Source organism: Pan troglodytes, chromosome 2, assembly GCF_028858775.2.
Source record: "Pan troglodytes isolate AG18354 chromosome 2, NHGRI_mPanTro3-v2.0_pri, whole genome shotgun sequence".
Taxonomy (NCBI): Eukaryota; Metazoa; Chordata; class Mammalia; order Primates; family Hominidae; genus Pan; species Pan troglodytes.
This window is the reverse complement of record NC_086015.1, coordinates 158801016-158822106: the sequence shown is the minus strand read 5'-3', so window position 1 is coordinate 158822106 and position 21091 is coordinate 158801016. Positions and strand designations below refer to the sequence as shown.

The 21091-nt window shown below is 37.8% G+C and overlaps 1 protein-coding gene across 14 annotated transcripts in view; it reads left to right on the top strand.

Moving 5' to 3' along the window:
• PLCH1 (phospholipase C eta 1) overlaps nucleotides 1-21091 on the top strand; it is a 269548-nt gene that overhangs the window by 132431 nt on the left and 116026 nt on the right. For 12 of the 14 annotated variants that reach the window (XM_063807279.1, XM_063807289.1, XM_063807288.1 and 9 more), the window contains one exon: nucleotides 20629-20775. In XM_063807279.1, coding sequence (XP_063663349.1) covers nucleotides 20629-20775 — 147 coding nt within the window. Of the gene's footprint in view, nucleotides 1-20420; nucleotides 20537-20628; nucleotides 20776-20804; nucleotides 20879-21091 lie in introns of those variants that run through there. The other 2 variants (XM_063807284.1, XM_063807285.1) reach the window with 2 other exon arrangements.

The window sequence follows — 21091 nt, the reverse complement described above, 5'->3', positions numbered from 1 at the left end:
GTTTTCCATGTGATTTAAATTAAATTAATTATATTAAACTGAATATGTTTCTTTTGGATTCTAGGGGAACTAATATCTAACAGGGTTAATCAGGTTAAAAAAAAGCTAATTTAGAATTTGATTTTGGAAAGTTTGTCACATATCAAAGGTTTAAAACACTTGATATCACAAAATTAAGACCACAGTTTATTTATTTAGCCAAAGTGATTAACTCAAAGATTTCAAAAAAGCAAAAATCCTTTATTATTTTATAGAGAGGAGACAGCTTTCCAAATAACAAGACCCAATAAAGACAGTTTGAGGCCAGCTGAATCTGTCTCTTCTCTTTCCCCTTTTCCTGTAGGCAAGCAGAAATCTTGATCAAAGGTAAACCAAACTTTTTTCTTTGCAGTAATATAGTAATGCTAAAGCTAATTTTAATAAAATTTTATATGTAAATCTAATTTTAACAAGTTTAATCATAAAAGAAGACTTTAATAAACCTTTTATAACCTTTTACAATTTTCTGTTAAAGAGCAGATCAGTGCTCCAAGAGAACTCTGTTATTCTGACACATGGGCTCAGGTTCTGGCCCTGCATCAGTGCTAATGTTTAATTTATGGAAAAACTAAATAATGCCATTTTAATTTTAGTCATCTTGCTCACACACAAAATTTTCTTTGTAAGATTAATCTTTTACAAACCTCCTACACCTTGCTTAATCTTTCAGTTTTATTCTTTTCTATCTTAAAACAATGCTTAAACCCTCTAAATTAGACAGAATTACTTTCTCTTAGAAGAAACTATAATTTCCATACCTTTCTACTAAAAATGCATGATTTTTATTTTTAGTGTAAGCGATTTTAATTATGTATCAGGTGTAGAGTGTAGGATACAGGACAGAACCACAGATAATGTCGGACTCTTTCTAGCATAGCTAGGGGACATGGCTAACTCCAAATGTCTCTAGGCCTTACCTAGAATCCAATGGCTCTAAAGCAAACAAGTTGAACAATTATCAAAAGCCATAGAAGCAGTTTATGACTTTAAAGCATCTAGTAAGGACAGTAGTATCTTACCTGTCTAATTTAGACCAAATGTCTAATTTTTAAAATTTTAATAATATTTAGGGAACAGGTGGTTTTTGGTTACATGTGTAAGTTCTTTAGTGGTGATTGCTGAGATTTTGGTGCGTCTGTCACCCAAGCAGTATACACTGTACCCAATGTGTAGTCTTTTATCCTTCACCCCCATCCCAACCCTCCCCCTGAGTCCCCAAGGTCCATTATATCATTCTTATGCCTTTGTGTCCTCATAGTTTAGCTCCCACTTGTAAGTGAGAACATATAATGTTTGGTTTTTCATTTCTGAGTTACTTCACTTAGAATAATGGTCTCCAGCTCCATTCAGGTTGCTGTGAATGCCATTATTTCATTTCCTTTTATGACTGGGCAGTATTACATTTTCTTTATCCACTTGTTCTTTGATGGGCATTTGGGCTGGTTCCATATTTTTGCAATTGTGAATTGTACTGCTGTAAACATGTGTATGCATGTGTCTTTTTCATATAATGACTTCTATTTCTCTGGGTAGACATCCAGTAGTGGGATTGCTGGATCAACTGGTAGATCTACTTTTTGTTCTTTAAGGAATCTCCACACTGTTTTCTGTAGTGGTTGTACTAGTTTACATTCCAACCAGCAGGGTAGAACTGTTCCCTGTTCACAACATCCATGCCAACACTTAGTATTTTTTGATTTTTTGATTATGGCAATTCTTGCAGGAGTAAGGTGGTATCGCATTGTGGTTTTGATTTGCATTTCTCTGATGATTAGTCATGTTGAGCACTTCTTCATATGTTTGTTGTCCATTTGTATATCTTCTTTTGAGGATTGCCTTTGCATGTCCTTACCCACTTTTTGATAGGATTATTTGTTTTTTTCTTGCTGATTTGTTTGAATTCCTTGTAGATTCTGGATATTAGTCCTTCGTTGGATTCATAGTTTGTGAAGATTTTCTCCCACTTTTTGGATTTTCCATTTACTCTGCTGACTATTTCTTCTGCTGTTTTTAGTTTAATTAGGTCCCATCTATTTATCTTTGTTTTCATTGCATTTGCTTTTGGGTTCCTGGTCATGAAGTCTTTGCTTAAGCCAATGACTGGAAGGGTTTTTCTGATGTTATCTTCTAGAATATTTATGGTTTCAGGTCTTAGATTTAAGTCTTAGATCCATCTTGAGTTGATTTTTGTATAAGATGAGAAATGAGGATCCAGTTTCATTCTTCTACATGTGGCTTGCCAATTATCCCAGCACTATTTGTTGACTAGGGTGGCCTTTCTCCACTTTATGGTTTTGTTTGCTTAGTTGAAGGTCAGTTGGCTGTAAATATTTGGCTTTCTTTCTGGGTTCTCTATTCTGTTCCATTGGTCTATGTGCCTATTTTTATGCCAGTACTATGCTGTTTTGGTAACTATAGTCTTGTAGTATAGTTTGAAGTTGGGTAATGTGATGCCTCCAGATTTGTTCTTTTTACTTAGTCTTAGTTCTCTATTCTGTTCTATTGGCCTGTGTGCCTGTTTTTATATCAGTACTATGCTGTTTTGGTAACTATCTCCTTGTAGTATAGTTTGAAGTTGGGTAATGTGATGCCTCCAGATTTGTTCTTTCTACTTAGTCTTGCTTTTGTTATGTGGGCTCTTTTTTGGTTCCATATGAGTTTTAGGATATTTTTTTTCTAGTTCTATGAAAAAAATGATGGTATTTTGATGGGCATTGCATTGAACTTGTAGATTGCTTTTGGCAGCATGGTCATTTTCACAATATTGATTCTACCTGTCCATGAGCATGGAATGTGTTTCCATTTGTTTGTGTCATCTATGATTTCTTTCAGCAGTGTTTTGTAGTTTTTCTTGTAGAGATCTTTCACCTCCTTGGTTAGGTATATTTTTAAGTATTCTATTTATTTTCAGCTATTGTAAAAGGGGTTGAGTTATTGATTTGATTCTCAGCTTGGTTGTTGTTGGTGTATAGCAGTGCTACTGATTTGTGTACATTGATTTTGTATTCTGAAACTTTACCGAATTAACTTATCAGATCTAGGAGCATTTTGGGTGTGTCTTTAGGGTTTTCTAGGGATAAAATATCGTTGGTGAACAATGACAGTTCAACTTCCTCTTTACGGATTTGGATGCCCTTTATTTTTTTCTCTTGTTTGATTGCTCTGGCTAGGACTTCAGTAGTACTATGTTGAACAGAAGTGGTGGGAGTGGTCATCCTTGTCTCGTTCCAGTTTTCAGGAAGAATGCTTTCAAGTTTTCCTTATTCAGTATACGTTGTCTGTGCATTTGTCATAGATAGGTTTTATTCCCTTGAGGTATGTCCCTTCTACGGCAGTTTTGCTGAGGGTTTTAATCATAAAGGATGCTGGATTTTGTCAAACACTTTTTCTGTGTCTGTTGAGATGATCATATGATTTTTGTTTTTAGTTCTGTTCATGTGGTGTAACATATTTATTGACTTGTGTGTGTTAAAGTATCCTTGCATTCCTGGTATGAAACCCACTTGTTCATGGTGGATTATCTTTTTGATATGCTGTTGGATTCGATTAGCTAGTATTTTGGTGAGGATTTTTGCATCTATATTCTTCAGAGATATTGGTCTGTTTTTTTTTTGTTGTTGTTGTTATGTCCTTTCCTTGTTTTGGTATTGGGTGATACTGGCTTCATAGCATGATTTAGGGAGGATTCCCTCTTTCTCTGTCTTTTGGAATAGTGTCAATAGGATTGGTACCAGTTCTTCTTTGAATGTCTGATAGAATTCAGCTGTGAATCCATCTGGTCCTGGACATTTTTTTGCTGGCAATTTTTAAATTACTGTTTCAGTCTCACTGCTTGTTATTGGTCTGTTCAGAGTTTCCATTTCTTTCTGGTTTAATCTAGGAGGGTTGTATATTTCTAGAAACTTATCCATCTCCTCTGGGTTTTCTAGCTTGTGTGTGTTAAGTTGTTCATGGGAACCTTGAATGATCTTTTGTATTTCTGTATTATTGATTGTAATATCTCTTGTTTTGTTTCTAATTGAGCTTATTTGGATCTTTTTTTTTTTTTTTTTTTTTAAATACAGAATTTCACTCTTGTTGCCCAGGCCAGAGTGCAATGGCACAATCTTGGCTCACTGCAACCTCTGCCTCCCAGGTTCAAGCGATTCTCCTGTCTCAGCCCTCCAAGTAGCTGGGATTACAGGCATGCACCACCACGCCCGGCTAATTTTGTATTTTTAGTAGATACGGGTTTGCTCCATGTTAGTCACTGATCTCGAACTCCCGACCTCAGGTGATCTGCCTGCCTCGGCCTCCCGAAGTACTGGGATTATAGACATGAGCCACCAAGCCCAGCCCTCTCTTTTTTTCTTGGTTAATCTTGATAATGGTCTATCAATTTTGTTTATCATTTCAAAAACCAGCTTTTTGTTCATTTATCTTTTTTTTTGTTGTTTGTTAGTTTTAGTTTCATTTAGTTCTGCTCTGATCTTGGTTATTTCTTTTTCTTTTCTTCTGCTGGGTTTGGGTTTAGTTTGTTCTTGTTTCTCAAGTTCCTTGAGGTGTGACCTTAGATTGTCTTTTTGTCCTCTTTCAGACTTTTTGATGTAGGCATTTAATGCTATGAAGTTTCCTCTTCTTCTTTTTTTTTTTTTTGAGACAGAGTTTCACTCTTGTTGCCTAGGCTGGAATGCAATGGCAAGATCTTGGCTCACTGCAACTTCCACCTCCCAGGTTTAAGTGATTCTTTTGCCTCAGCCTCCCGAGTGGCTGGGATTACAGGCACCTGCCACTATGCCTGGCTAATTTATTTTATTTTATTTTATTTTTTAGTAGAGACGAAGTTTCACCACATTGGCCAGGCTGTTCATGAACTCTTGACCTCAGGTGATCTGCCTGCCTCAGCATCCCAAAGTACTGGGATTACAGGCATGAGCCACCATGCCTGGCCAAAGTTTCCTCTGAACACTGCTTTTACTGTATCTCAGCAGTTTTGATAGGTTGTGTCAGTCCTATTGTTCAGTTCAAATAATTTTTAAATTTCCACCTGGATTTTATTGTTGACTCAAAATTCATTCTGGAGCAGATTATTTAATTTCTGTGTATTTGTATAGTTTTGAGCGTTTCTTTTGGAGTTAATTTCCAATTTTATTCCATTATGGTTTAAAGGATACATGGTATAATTTTTATTTTGTTAAATTTGTTGAGACTTTTTTCATGACCTATCATATAATCTGTCTTGGAGAATGTTCCATGTGCTGAAGAAAAAAATGCATATTTTGCAGTTGTTGGGTAAATATCTTTTCCATTTGTTCTAGGGTGTAGTTTAAGTCCATTGTTTTTTTGTTGACTTTCTGTCTTGATGACCTGTCTAGTGCTGTCAGTGGAGGATTGAAGTCCCACAGTATTATTGTGTTGTTGTTCATCAGTTTCTTAAGTCTAGTAGTAATTGTTTAATAAATTTGAGAGCTACAGTTTTAGGAAGATATATATTTAGGATTGTGATATTTTTCTGTTGGACTAATCCTTTTATTATTATTTAATATTCCTTTTTGTTTTTTTATTTGTATTTATTTATTTTTTTGAGATGGAGTCTTGCTCTGTCACCCAGGCTGGAGTGCAGTGGCCTGATCTCGGCTCACTGCAACCTCCGCCTCCCAGTTTCAAGCAATTCTCCCTGCCTCAGCCTCCTGAGTAGCTGGGATTACAGAACTCCGCCACCATGCCTGGCTAATTTTTGTATTTTTAATAGAGAGGGGGTTTGCCATGTTAGCCAGGCTAGTCTTGAACTCCTGACCTCAGGTGATCTGCCTCCCAAAGTGCTGGGATTACAGGTGTGAGCCGTGCCTGGCCCTCTTTGTCTTTTTAAACTGTTTTTGCTTTAAAGTTTGTTTTGTCTGATATAAGAATGGCTACTTCTGCATGCTTTTGGTGTTCATTTGCATGGCATACCTTTTTCCACCCCTCTACCTTAAGTTTACATGTGTCCTTATGTGTTAAGTAAGTCTCTTAAAACCAGCAGATACTTGGTTGGTGGATTTTTATTCATTCTGCCATCCTGTATCTTTCAAGTGGAGCATTTAGGCCATTTATATTCAACATTAGTATTGAAAGTGATGTATTGTTATATTCATCATGCTAGTTTTCTGAATTCCTTGTGTTTTTTTTTAATTGTGTTGTTTTTTTTGTAGGCCCTGTGAGAGTTATGCTTTAAGGAGCTTCTGTTTTGGTGTATTTTGAGGTTTTGTTTCAAGTTTTAGAGCTCCTTTTAGCAGTTCTTGTAGTGCTGGTGTGGTAGTGGTGAATTCTGTCAGCATTTGTTTGAAAAAGACTATTTCCCCTTCATTTATGGATCTTAGTTTTGCTGGATTACAATATTCTTGGCTGATAATTATCTTGTTTGAGGAGGCCAAAGATAGGGTCCTAGTTTCTACTAGCTTATAGGGTTTCTGCTGAGAAATCTTCTGTTAATCTGATAGGTTTTCCTTTGCAGGTTACCTGATGGTTTTTCCTCACAGCTCTTAAGATTCTTTTCTTCACCTTTGCTTTAGATAATCTGTTGACAATGTGCCTAGGTGATGGTTTTTTTTTTTTTTTTTTTTCCAGACGCAGTTTTGCTCTTGTTGCCCAGGCTGGAGTGCAATGGCACAATCTTGGCTCACCGCAACCTCTGCCTCCCAGGTTCAAGTGATTCTCCTGCCTCAGTCTCCTGAGTAGCTGGGATTATAGGCATGTGCAACCATGCCCGACCAATTTTTTGTATTTTTATTAGAAATGGGGTTTCACCATGTTAGCCAGGATGGTCTCGATCTCCTGACCTCAGGTGATCCGCCCGCCTTGGCCTCCTAAAGTGCTGGGATTACAGCTGTGATCCACCGCACCCAGTGGTGATGGTCTTTTTGCAGTTAATTTCCTGGGTGTTCTTTGAGCTTCTTATGTTTGGATGTCTAGCTCTCTAGTGAGGCCAGAGAAGTTTTCCATGATTGTTCCCTCAAATATGTTTTTCAAACTTTTAGATTTATCTTCTTGCTCAGGAATACCAATTATTCTTAGGGTTAGTCATTTAACACAATTCCAAATTACTTGGAAGCTTTGTTCTTTTTTAAAATTCTTTTTTCCTTATCTTTGTCAGATTGTGTTAATTTAAAACCCTTGTCTTTGAGCTCTGAAGTTTTTTCTTCTACTTGTTCTAGTCTATTGTTGAAACTTTCTGGTGTATTTTGTATTTCTCTAAGTGTCTTTCATTTCCAGAAGTTGTGATTGTTTTTACTTTATTATATATATTTGTCTGGCAAATTTTTCATTCATGTCCTTTATTATTTTCTTAATTTCTTTGTTTTTCACCTTTCTCTGGTATCTTCTTGAGTAGCTTAATAATAGACCTACCTTATGAATTATTTTTTTCTGGCAATTCACAGATTTGTTCTTGGTTTGGATCCATTGCTGGGAACTAGTGTGATCTTTTGAGGGTACTATAGAACCTTTTTTTGTCATAGTACCAGAATTACTTTTTTGGTTCTTTCTCCTTTGGGTAGACTATTTCATTGGAAAGATCTGCAATTCAAGGGCTGCTGTCCAGATTCTTTTTTCCCATGGGGCGATTGCTTGATGTGGTGTTCTCCTGCTTCCTCTAGGGATGGGGCTTCCTGAGAGTTGGACTGCAGAGATTCTTATTGCTCTTCTGGGTCTAGCCACCCAGTGGGGCATCAGGCTCTGGGCTGGTGCTGGGGAAAGTCTGCGAAGAGTCCTGTGATGTCAGGCATCTTCATGTCTCCTAGCTGTGGATACCAGCCCTGCTTTGGTGGAGGTGGCAAGGGAATGAAGTAGACTCTGTGAGATTTGTTGCTTGTAGTTTTGTTTAGTGCACTGATTTTCTTGAATGCTGGTTTTGGTGGCAGTGAAATTGTCATGTGGACATACTCAGGACCTCTGGTTAGCCAGTATGTTGCATGCGATGGAATTTGCTATTGTTTTCCCTTTCCTGGGAGCAGGGTTATTCTGTCTTGAGTTGCTGTAATTGCTTGAGTTGGTTGACCTCCAGTCAGGAGGTGGCACTTTCAAGAGAGCACGAGCTGCTGTAGTAGAAAGAGGATATAAGCTTGCTCTAAGTTGGCCAGGATAAATATTCTGGTTTCTCAGGCGATGGGCAGGGCCATAAAGTTTCCAAGACTTTATGTCTTTTGTGTTCAGCTACCTGGGCAGGCACAGAAATACCATCCGATGGGGGCAGGATCAGGCGGGTCTGAGCTCAGACTCTCCTTGGGTGGGAGTTGCTGAGGCTGCTGTGTGGGATGGCCGATGGAATTATGTTCCAAGAGTAATTACGGCTGCCTCACTGTGCATACAGATTTCCAGAGAAGTGGGGGAAAGCTGGCAGTGACAGGCCTCACACAGCTTCCATGAAGCTAGTGAGCTGGTTTCTAGGGAAGTGGGGGGAAACTAGCAGTGACAGGCCTCACTCAGCTCCCATGCAGCTTCATGCAGTTTATATGCAGGCAGTCTATGCACCAGGCTCAGACCTTGCCCCAGGCTTCAAGCCTCCTTGTTGAGAAGGCAAGCACAGCTTTCAGGCCTCACCCCTCCCTGCCTGCTCACACTGTCAGCCATGGCTCCTGCAGCAATTTCTGTTTGTCCCTCCAGATTCTGCTCAAGAAAGTTCATGCTCAGTCAAAATTATTACAAAGTTCAACTAGAAGCTTCTTTCACCTTGTGACCTCCTCCCTAGTCCTGTGGGATCCCTTCCCCAAGGACCCCTGTTAGATAAAGTCAAGAATGGCTTCCCTAGTCTGAAGCTGGTGACTGGGAGTGCCTACAGGGCTGTTCCTGCTGCTTCTTCTACTTTAATATTTCGCTTGGCTCCCTAAATCCATTTCAGCTCTAGGTAAGGTTAATTCCTTCTCCTATAATCTGGATTTTCAGGTTCCCCAGGGGAACCTGAAAGTTTTCAAGTTCAAAGGAAGGTTTTCTCCTCTTATACTTTGGGAACTCAGTTTTTTTGCTGTCTCGTGGAATTTGCAGAGTGAGCTGTTTCTTCCACAGGATCTGTGAACTCTTTCTCTTCCTGGCACATTCCTGCAGTGGTTCTTGGAGCAGAATTTCACAGTGTGAGTCTCCATACTCTGTCCTGTCCATCCAAATGGTAGCTGCATCTTAGTCCTGACTTCTCTCTGCCATTTTTCTTCCCAAATGCCTATATTTTGAAGATATTTTTTATTAATAATCTTTAAATAAAACAGAGGCTTATGCCTGTAATCCTAGAACTCTGGGAGGCTGAGGCTCCCAGATCGCTTGAGCCCAGGAGTTTGAGACCAGCCTGGCCAACATGGTGAAACCCTGTTTTTATGAAAAAATACAAAAATTAGCCAGGTGTGGTGGCATGCACCTCTACTCCCAGCACTCAGAAGGCTAAGGTGGAAGGATCACCTGAGCCCAGGGAGGTTGGGGCTGCAGTGAGCCGTGATCAAACCAGTGCACTCCAGCCTGGGTGACAAGCTGTCTCAAAAGAAAAAAAACAAATAAACATTGTATTTATTTACCAAAGATTACTACAATAAAAAAACTAAAATGCATTCATGTTTTTTTATTTTTTTGACAAAATATATTATTTAAGTACTTATTTTTCTTTAAGCCAATTTATTAGGGCTCTTTTATATAAATATCATACAGGCAACGCATATAAATACACAGACAAACAGAAGTAGATCTGTTAGAGTAATACATTTTTTATTTGCCAGTTTTTAAGTTTCTCTTTCGCATTTTAGACCATCAATCTCTTGATTACTTGCTTCCTGCCCTAAACAGTGGTCAGCTGGGCAACTCTAAATTTGCATTTTTAAGAGGGCAACTCTTAGATCAAACAAGATAGAGGATTTACATTTTATTTAAACCAAGAAAAAATGGTGTGACTTAAAGTTCACACCATTTTGGCCAGGAAAAGCAGACACTGTTACACATGGAGATTTCTTTAAAGATGTAAATTTTTAAATTGTATTATTGGCTTTAGGGTGAAGCCTTTTAAGGAACAGGGTGAGGAAGAAGTCAGTTTCCAGGGCATAATAAGCAGGCACAACTGGAAGGTAAAACAGATCACCAGGGATTAAAGATCCCATTTATATATTGAATCCTAGGTTCTCCAAAAGTTGGGAACTCAATGGGATGAGGCATTACAGTGCTTCCACAGGGTATCTTGTTGCAAAGGCATTTTTCCAAGGCTGGTGGGCAACCCAATGGCAATCAGCTGACTCTATTATCAGCCTATTCCCCCATTCAATACCTTCTTCATGCCCAAGAGCATGCTTTTCTTATCTAAATGTGCAAAGAAAGGAGTATTTTCCTGTGGTAATAACCATTCACTATAAGCAACTGCCACTTAGAGTGAATGGTTACTACTACAGAGCAATAGTAAAAGTATATTTCCTACGTAGCTAATTATATACCAAGTATAAACTATATCTCTAAAAGTATATTTCTTACCTAGCTATTACACACCAAGGCTGAAAGTTTCCTCATAATGCAGAGTTATTTTTGATGTTTCCCAAAGTAAAAAAGATCAAGTGATGCAATGCAAAACAGAGCGAAGTCTTAGATTTTGAGCAGATCTGTCCATTTACAGTTCTTGGGGTTCCATGAGGAAAACAGAGTTTTTTCCTAAAACGGGGTCTCCTCCTCTGTTTTTCCTAAGGAGTCCCAGGCTGTCAGAAATTACCTTAGGTCCTCACTTGTGGGCATCAAGGGTAGCAAGAAGAAGTAAATGGAGAAACAATTCAATGGACTGAGAAGAAAACTTTTTTCCTCAAAAAACAAGATTCAAGAAGAAAAAAAAGCATAAAGCCCTTTTGAATATATGTATAGCTTTGATATCTGTTTTTAATTAAGCTGACTTTTAATTCTAGAGCTCTTTTTTCTTAAAAAAAAATTCTTTAAAATCTCTTTTTACCAGCTAGAGCTGGGACAAATAGCTGACACCCTTGGCTTTTAAGCCTTCTTTTTTTTTTTCCCCCCACGAAGATATTTTCCCAAGTGAAACCAGTAAGCCTTAACTTAGGTTATGACTTAGCCACAGATACATGAGGTATCTCCAAAGGGAGGGCGAGTTGTTTTTACAAGATCTGGAATCACCCCAAAGGTAGCTCAGAGAAGGGAAAATTCAACACAGGAAGTTAGAAGTTGTTTATGGAGAGAAAAAAAATCAATAAATGGCAAAGGTCACACAAACAACAGACCAGAAAGAACTCATTCTCTAAGCCAGCAGTTGAACTCGGGCTGCCACTGCCAAAGGGCAAAGCCTTCGCTACCGAGCTGTAGCACGGGGCAATTGCCATTATTTTTCCCAGAAGGAGCCTAGAGCAGGCATTTTCGGGCTTGAAAAGGATTTTAACTGCTTAAGATGATTTTTAAGGCTAATGATGACATTATATAACGATGACATTATAATGCATCCTTCTTTTAATTTAAGCCTTTAAAAAATTATTGAGAATAAGAGATTGCTAAAGTCATTTTTGTTTTAATAGTGTACTTAGTTCTAATAGCAACTCAATCCAAAAGTTCTTTAAAGTCAAATGGTAATTTTTCAGATTTTTATTTTTTTATTTTTTAAAATCGTACAAGCAAGAAATATTTCTAGAAAGGGGGTAGAGTAGGCATTTCCATGATCCCCAAGAATTTACTCTCAGAAATGGGCTTAAGGTAGCATGAGACCTTTTAAGACAAAACTCACCCAAGGGCTTGACACATTTGGACTAAGAGTGTGCTGACTCCTTTCAGACTAGCCACCGATGTGAACCTGAAAATTCCCACCCTTCACGTGGTGGAGACAAAGAGAGAGTACCTCTACAGGGTCACAGGGTCATGCTCCCCAGGACATAAAACAAGAGGAAAACCTCATTCAGTTTTTGTTTCAGGGACCCAAAGCAAAGTTTATAACTGACCAGTCTGCTGGGCCAGCTTGAATGGCGGGAGACCTAGACCTGCGTTTTATCCAGTGGAATGCCGTCCATGACAGAATGGCAAAGAGAGACAAATTCAGAGCACAAAGTACACCAGATTCGCTACAATCTAAGACTTGTCACACTAATCCTTTTTCTCATTAATTAAAACCTTGCAGAGGAGGCAAACAGTGATTTTTATCATTCTCTTAACCAGTTTGCACAGAGAATGGCCAGAAGCCCGGCTAGCAGGAAATTCTTACCTTTCGCTGGCCAGAGTTTAGGGTCTCCTTTCTCTGAGTGGCTCTGGTGACCCTACTTGCCACTATATTGTTATGAATTTTTAGTATTTCCTTTTGTTTTCCATGAGTATGGAAAACATGGAACAGACACAATTGTTACACATAAAATAGACATCATTAAAAAAGAAAGTGTTATGTGGAAGGGTTTAATACAAATAGAAAAAGGTCTGACATTTAACAAATTACTGATGAATTTCTTTCACCCTTTCTTTGACCGAATTCTCCTCATTTGTATTTATCAAGTTTATAAACATATTGACTATGTACATGCAACGTTCGCAAACAATTTTCAAACTGTTAACCAATTAGTTTTTAAAAGCCTTTTAAATAATCTTGTCTTCTCCACAGGAATGATTTAGGCAATGAAAAAAAATTAACAAACTCTACATTGTTTGTTCTTTACTGGGAAGAATCATGACTTAATAAGAGTGAATCACTCCATGGTTGTTTGTAAGCACATTTATTCATAAGCTTGTATTATTTGACTTTAAGGCTTTACTACTGGCAAGGAATAGCTTTTTAAGTGAAGCCATTTGCTGTGAAGAGCAGTTTTATATGAATAAACTATAATAATTAGTTTATATTTATATATATTTATTTATATACACTGCTCTTCACAGATAATGGCTTCACTTAATATTTTATTGATTGATTGATTGAGTCCAGGGTCTTGCTCTATCTCCCAGGCTGGGGTGCAATGGTGCAATCACAGCTCACCGCAGCCTCAACCTCCTGGGCTCAAGAGAGCCTCTCGTCTTAGCCTCCTGAGTAGCTGGGACTCTAGGTTTGTGCCACGAGACCTGGTTAATTTTTTAAATTTTTTGTAGAGACCAGGTCTCCCTATGTGGTCCTGGCTGGTCTCGAACTTGTGGGCACAAGTGATCCTCTCACCTTGGCCTTCTAAAGTGCTGGGATTACAGGTGTCAGCCACCACACCCAGCCAAGCAGTTATGTTTTATATAGAGATCATTAAAAAAAAATCATGTCTGTAGTAAGACACCCAGATGTTAATCAGTTTCCTTCTTTAAAATTATTCTAAAAAGCTTTCAGAAGAACTGGAATTTTTTCTCATTGAAAGATAAAATAACATTTATGAAAGCTAGATCAGCTGTTTTATAAACTCACAGAACATAGAGAAAAATGCCTTTTTAGGTTGAGGAAAGTAGGATATTCAGTTACCTTCTGAAGTTCACACAGCCAGTGACAGAGCCCAGACCAGAACTCTGTTTGCTCCCTTCTTTGTGCCCACAAAACTGTGGGCAGATGCTGTTATCAAGCTGCCATGCCATAAACTAGATCTCTCAGCACCTGCTATGTACCAAGTCCCAAAATAGGTGTTGGGTTTGTGCTGAGAATTAAACAAACATACCCTTTACTTCTGCCCTGATGGTTTTAGGAAATCTCCCTTTCCTTACTTTTTGACAAACATTACCTGCATCATTTTGCACTTTTTCCACATAGAAATGAAATTGTTTTCAGAAGCTAATCTCTTTCAATTACTCAGATTTACTCTAATCTGTGGAAGCTGGCAGGAAATCAGTTCACATTTTTTATGTACCTTTTTACTAAAAAGATTGTCTTGCAAAGGACCTGGACTTTTTTTGTTGTTGTTGTTGTTTTTGTGCCTGCTAATTCACAGTTCAATGATCAGTGTCCCAGAATAGATGTGTTCACAAAAGAGTGCAAGTGATATTCTTGTATGACCCTAATCTCGGCGTATGGTCATGATTCTGTATGTGAAAATCCGTCTCAAGGTGTCTTTTGTAGCAAAGAGTGATCAGAGCACCAAGTGTGCATATTACTGCTAGAAGTGATTTTGCCTGTTGGTCCTTTCAAAGGCTAGAACAAGGAAATATATGCAGGTATATAAAAAGATACACATATACACAAACATGCAAATATACATGCACAAATATGTATATATGTGTGTGTGTGTAGATTACTTTCTGTTTATATATTTATAGTCATGTGCCACATACTGACATTTCAGTAAATAATGGACCACATATATGACAGTGGTTCCTGTGAGATTATAATACCATATTTTTATTGTACCTTTTCTGTGTTTAGATACACAAATATTTACCATTATGTTACAATTGCCTATAGTATTCAGTACAGTAGCATGTTGTACAGGTTTGTAGCCTAGGAGCAGTAGGTTATACCATACAGCCTAGATGTGCAATAGGCTATGCAATCTAGGTCTGTGTAAATACACTCTATGATGTTCACACAATGACAAACTCCCCTAATGACACATTTCTCAGAATGTATCCTCACCCTTAAGAGGTGCAGGACTATGTTACTTTCTGTTTTGTTCCCCTTCCTACTCTTACTGATTTAAGTATGTGGGATACTAAGAGTGGTGTCATTCCCTTTCTTATCCTTTCTACTCGATTTTCTGTCATTCTTATAGGTAACGGGGCCATTGTTATCTGATTTATCCTTCTTGGGTTCGTTTTTGTAATGATAAGCAGGTATTTGTATATTTAAAACATTTCCCATTCTTTTCTTACACAAAAGATATCATACTATCTTTACCTATTCATACTTTGTCTTATTGAAACCTCCTGGAAGTTACTCCATATCAGTTCATAGAGATCTTCCTCATTATCTTTTACACTTACATAGTACTCCATTGTTTATTTTACTCAACCTGTCTCCTATTCAGGGTAATTTTTACCCGAAGTGCCAGTGGAAGAGTTTAGCATGATGTGGCGGGGCTGGAGGAAGGAAAAGATAAGAAACAACACAGTCATCATAGAAAACTCAAAAACATTATGCTTAGTGAAAGGCCAAGCACAAAAGACTGCATATTATATGATTTTATTTACATGAACTATCCAGGAAGGGCCCATTTATTGAGATAGAAAGTAGGTCAGTGGTTGTCCAGGACTGTGGTAAAAATGGGGAGTGACTGCAAATGGGCATGAGGGATAATGGAAATGTTGTATGATTAGACTGTCACACAACTCTGTAAATAAACTGAAGTCAGTGAACTGTACATTTAAAACAGTTGAATTTTATTGCATATCAATGACACCTCAGTAAAACTGTAAAAAAAAATCAGCATCAGGTGGCATGTATGACATTCCTAACAGAATGTGATTATTTCTGATTCAAACATAATTGGAAGAATTAAACCTTCTTAGATGTCATACATACTTGGTTGAAATCTTGGGAACCTTCCTCCAAATGATATATAGTAATCATATATGTGTATATATATCCAAATGACATATACTAATCATATATATGTATATATGTATTATATATGTATATTGCCAAGCGATATACACATATATAACATAAATGATATTAATATGTTACTTCAAATCCAAAGTATGTATTTTTTACAGCATTTTCTGCTTGAGGGATTTAGTGACCTTATAGCCCCTAAGGAAATTTACTTATATTAAACTGCTTGTGGCAGAAAGGATTGATTTTAATTATTTTAAAAAATTGAATTCTTTAATACCCTGTAGGCCGGGTGCGGTGGCTCACGCCTGTAATCCCAGCACTTTGGGAGGCCAAGGCGGGTGGATCACGAGGTCAGGAGATCGAGACCATACTGGCTAACACGGTGAAACCCTGTCTCTACTAAAAAATACAAAAAAAATTGGCCGGGCGTGGTGGCGTGTGCCTGTAGTCCCAGCTACTCGGGAGGCTGAGGCAGGAGATTGGCGTGAACCCGGGAGGCGGAGCTTGCAGTGAGCCGAGATCACGCCACTGCACTCCAGCCTGGGCTACAGAGCGAGACTCCGTCTAAAAAAAAAGACCTTGTAGACCACATTATTATGCCTTTTCTTTTATCGATGGGACTCTATTAAGAGTTTTAAAACTCTAGCTATGTAATAAAGTTAGGAATATAGTCTTCGACTCATCTGTTCTGCTCTTTAAATATTTATGCTACTCTGTCAGGCAGCCATTAAAATGATAATTATTAAGACTCTGTAGAAACATGGAAAGCTGTTATAATACAAATGAAAAAAGCAGAGTGCCAAATGGCTTAAATATCACAATTTCAACCAGTGCAACACATTTTTATACAAGTGTGAAGGTCTAGAGCATAACAGATACAAACAATATTTGTGCTATGTGATGGGCTGGTAGATGTTGCTGCATTGTATCCAAATAAACTTGTTTTTTTTTTTTTTTTTTTTTTAGCTATCTTAAGCGTACCATAAAGGAGAATGTAGAATTAAAGGGATGGTGAACATATTGGCAGCTGCCAGAATTTGTAACCTGCATTTGCAGACTTTTCTCAGAGAACCTTCAATACTGGAAATGTATGTGATGAAGTTAAATCATTCTAAGCCACTAGAACTCTTCCCTTGTTTACTTGTGGCAAAGCCATTCTTATTCTCTTTTATGGAATCTACCAATAGAGCATGGGTGGACAATGATTTTTAGGGGTGGTAACTGCTGTTAATCATTTCTGTTGGAGGCAGAATAGGAAGAAAGTGGCTTGTGCTGACACGTAAATGATCTAGATGAGACTGGAAGAATATTTTGTATGTATTGTTGGTGACTTTTGCCCACTGGAATGAGTTGCAAAGAGTTATTGAGGGTGCTAACCAGTTATCTCTGGTTAGCTTTGTAATTACAAGGCATTGTCAACTATCTTGTTTGGGAAAGGGAAAAGTAAGTTAGATGACTCTCAAGATTTCAGTGGACTTGATTTTTCAATTTACCTCTATCCAAATGGCTTTTCTGTGTGATAGGGAGCAATCAGGTAGAAAGCATAAAGCAGCTACATAAACAATTTAAGAAGCCTATTGTTTCAGACTCAGGGTCTCATAGAAATCATATTATATGATTTATATGATTTTATGCTAAAACAATGTGCAGATATACCGTTCCTGTTAAAATGTTGAGCTGTTATAGCCATGGCAGTTCCATTTCAGGGAAAGGAAAAGGAGCTGAGAAAGGAAAGCAAGGGATTGTGAACAAAACAGAGGACCCTGTGTCAGATACATAGGCAGTCCTTGCTGTTAGATATCTGATAATATAGTTAACTCAGTTTTCCACTCTGGCTTAAACAATTTGTTTTCCTGTGTCAGATACATAGGCAGTCCTTGCTGTTAGATCTCTGATAATATAGTTAACTCAGTTTTCCACTCTGGCTTAAACAATTTGTTTTATTCTCTCTTCCCAAGGAAACATCTTCCTAAATTATATTTTTTAGCCAGCCAATCCTTTGAACAGATATATCTAGTGAGCCTTTCATTGCTGGTGGATCAAAGTCTTAACCAGCATCCCCAGTCCCCCCACAACCTAGTTTTATCTAGCTCATGGAATCATACATTCTGTCAATTCCCTTTTGAGTCGCTCTTCCAAAGATAGAGGCTCATCTTTTCTCTTTTCTTCTGATCATTCTTAACTCATACCCTTTCCTATACCCAAGTCTTCATTGATGGTGTCTTATTACTACATTTCTCCCCATTCCAGCCTACTCTATTCTCTTTGTCTTTGGCCTCCCATAGTATTTCTGTATTTACTTCTGACTGGGCATTTATTTTTAACTATTTCAATAACAATAAAACTATAGCAGTGTCTTAGCTTGAATTACTGTAACAAAATACTATAGACTGGGTAGCTTAAACAACAGACATTTATTACTCACAATGCTGGATGCTGAAAAGTCTAAGATCAGAGTCCCAACAGATTCACTTCCTGGTGAGGACTCTTTTCCTGGCTTGAGAAAGGTAGATGGCTACCTTCTTGCTGTATCTTCATATGGGGAGGGGGGAGGTTGGAGAGAGAAAGAGAAGGAAAGAGAGAGAGAGAGAGAGATCATGGGTCCCCACTTGCATGACCTCATCTGTTTCTAATTACCACTCAAAAGACCCATCTCCAAATACTATCACACTGAGGGTTAGGGCTTTGGGGACAATACACATTCAGTCTGTTACAAATAGCTACCATTTTTGGTGTTTAGGATGTGCCAGCTACTGTTTTCAGTACTTTACATGAATTAACTCATTCAATCCTTACTTCAATTCAGGAAGTAGATAATTATTCCCATTTTATAGATAAGGTAATGAGTTACTAGCTGTATGTAGTCATACAGTTAGTAAGTGGCAGATCTGGAATTCTACCCCAAGCTGGAAACAGACTGTATTCTTCACCACAGCTCTGAATTGCCATTAATAAGTATCCTGCATAGATGTTTTGTTCTCTTAAAATTTACACTCTTTAAGGTCAAAGACAAAGTCTCCTTGTTATTTGCTTCACCTTATGAAATAGTCTTGTGCCTGGAACAGGGAGTTTGTCTATAAACATCTGTTTATTGATGTGATCTATTGTCAGTGGTCAGTGAAGTTCTAATAGGCTTTTCTGGGAATTTTGGCTTGGTTGGTTTGATTTGGTGGTTTTGTCTTGAACCTTTATTTCCTCGTGTGAGATGGTTAAGGTGGCTGTCAAGAATTCAACTATGTAGCTTTCATTGCCTAAAAGAGTGATACTCAGTGGTGGCCGAATATATTAACTTATGTCAAACTCAATCTCAACTTTTGTTCTGTGCTTTAAAGTGAGCATTTCAAGTTTGTGTGTTTATTTTAAGTAATTTTTGTTTTTTTGAGGCAAAGTTTTGCTCCTGTCACCCAGGCTGGAGTGCAATGGCATGATCTCACCTCACTGCAACCTCCTTCTCCCGGGTTCAAGCAATTCTCCTGCCTTAACCTCCCAAATACCTGAGATTACAGGTGCCTGCCACCACGCCTGGCTAATTTTTGTATTTTTAGTAGAGATGGGGTTTCACCATGTTGGCCAGGCTGGTCTCGAGCTCCTGACCTCAGGTGATCCACCCGCCTCGGCCTCCCAAAGTGCTGGGATTACAGTCATGAGCCACCGCGCCCGGCCTTCTTAAGTAACATTTTATTATTTGGGAATTTGATATGTCAGATAAAATGAGTAAACGCAACCTATACTTCATCTTCTTTGTAGTATTGAATCCTGAAACTATACTTATTTTTTTGCAGTTCCTCCTTGATTTCTTTGAGGGAAGGAAAGACTTCATGGAGTAAATTGTGAAGATTTGTTATGTTGAAGTGACCTTTAATAGGCACCCTATGCATACAATGTTAAGGTGTTGGATGAGATTATCTTTCCTAGTAAAGATAAAATATTTAGCCAAAAAAGCAGAAGTCTAATGTTGCTGAGGTTTGTTTATTGTGTTTCTTTTATCTGTTGTTTCTAACAGCATACTGCTTGATAAGGTAGGTACTCAGAACTAGGTATTTTGAGTGCTCTAATGGTTTATACATAAGTCTGTATATTAGTTGGTAATCTGTGAAATAAAAGCTATTTCTTGTTGATATAATAAAAAAATATTTGGAAGGGTACTGGATAACTTGCAGAATCAAGGGGAAAATGGGATCATTTGTCAGTCTTAGGAAGAATAAGAATTGTGACAACTGTCACATCTTAGAGTAGCCAACTAGGAGTATCTCAGTTGTTGAATGGTTCAGTTCTGTTTTCAAGCAATGATCTGCTCAGGATTTATGTTCTTGGGAGGGAGTCAGATTTGCTCCAAGCTTAAGTCAGGTGTGTCTACTCTTTCACTGGGGTGATTGGCAGGCCATCAAAGGCACACAAAATGGTAGAGGAATGTTTCTAAAGGAAAAGTTGGGGCACCATTACCAAACAAGGGGAAACAGGCAAAAATAACAGATTCCTATATCCAGCAAGATTTGTCTCAAAGCAGAGTGGATTTAAATGATAGCTTTAACTTGGACTATAAGTGATTTGGATATTACCTGGATTCATTCAACAAGTTATTCTTCTAGAAGGGTTATCTTTGCAGTTTAATGCATCAGCAAGTGTTTTATGTTCAACTGTGAAAACTTGATTTTTTTCTGATTACATTTACAAAAATTTATTTAGCTATTTTCAAACATCACAAATATGTAACATGAATTCGTATGTAATCATTATCCCATTTCAACAACCGTCAGCATTTTGCCAATCTTGTTTCTGTTTATTGCATTTAAAGAATTATTATAAGATACTTTTATAATTGGTTCTATAAAAACTCGCAAGACTTATCATGTCTGAGAACTTACTTTAAGAACATAAATCCAAGTATCAAATGGTCTTAAGTCTCATACCAAAAAACAGAACAGAAGATAGCCCTATGAAGTATTGCGTTATTTACCTGGAAGTAGATTTTTTTTTTTTTTTCTGTTAGTAAGGCTTTTTACTGACTTAAGCCTGTTGAATCAATTCCTTAACAACTCACTTTTCAGATTACCTCTACCAAATTTGTTCTGGTCCTTGGAGTCTTTGCAGGTGAATCAGAGGTTTTATTTGACTCTAAAACCTGGACACCAGTATGCCTGTGCATTGTGTGATAGCTGGATACACTCTAATTTCTTTTGCAGTTGAAAGATGCATGAGTGTGATGCAGTCCGGGACACAGATGATCAAGCTGAAACGTGGAACCAAAGGGCTTGTCCGCCTCTTTTACCTGGATGAGCACCGGACACGCCTCCGATGGCGACCCTCTAGGAAGAGCGAGAAGGCGAAAAGTAAAACAAATCTTTGAATTCTTTGCTTGGCTGGACATAGTAACACACGGGTTATACTGAGTGGGCTCTTGAAGCTTCAGATCTGTGGAAGTTTTATACTTTTGTAAGTTTGGAGATAGTTGATTTTGGATATTGAGAGGCAGAATAATGACCATCTTTGGGGAATTTAAATCCATAAAAGTTTTCTTGTCCATGAATGCTGTAAATGCTAATACTTCCCCTGTGTTGGAGACATGATATATATATATATAATATATATATATATATTTAGTTGGAATATATGGTTTTACAGCCTGAGATGTTTTACATTCCTATA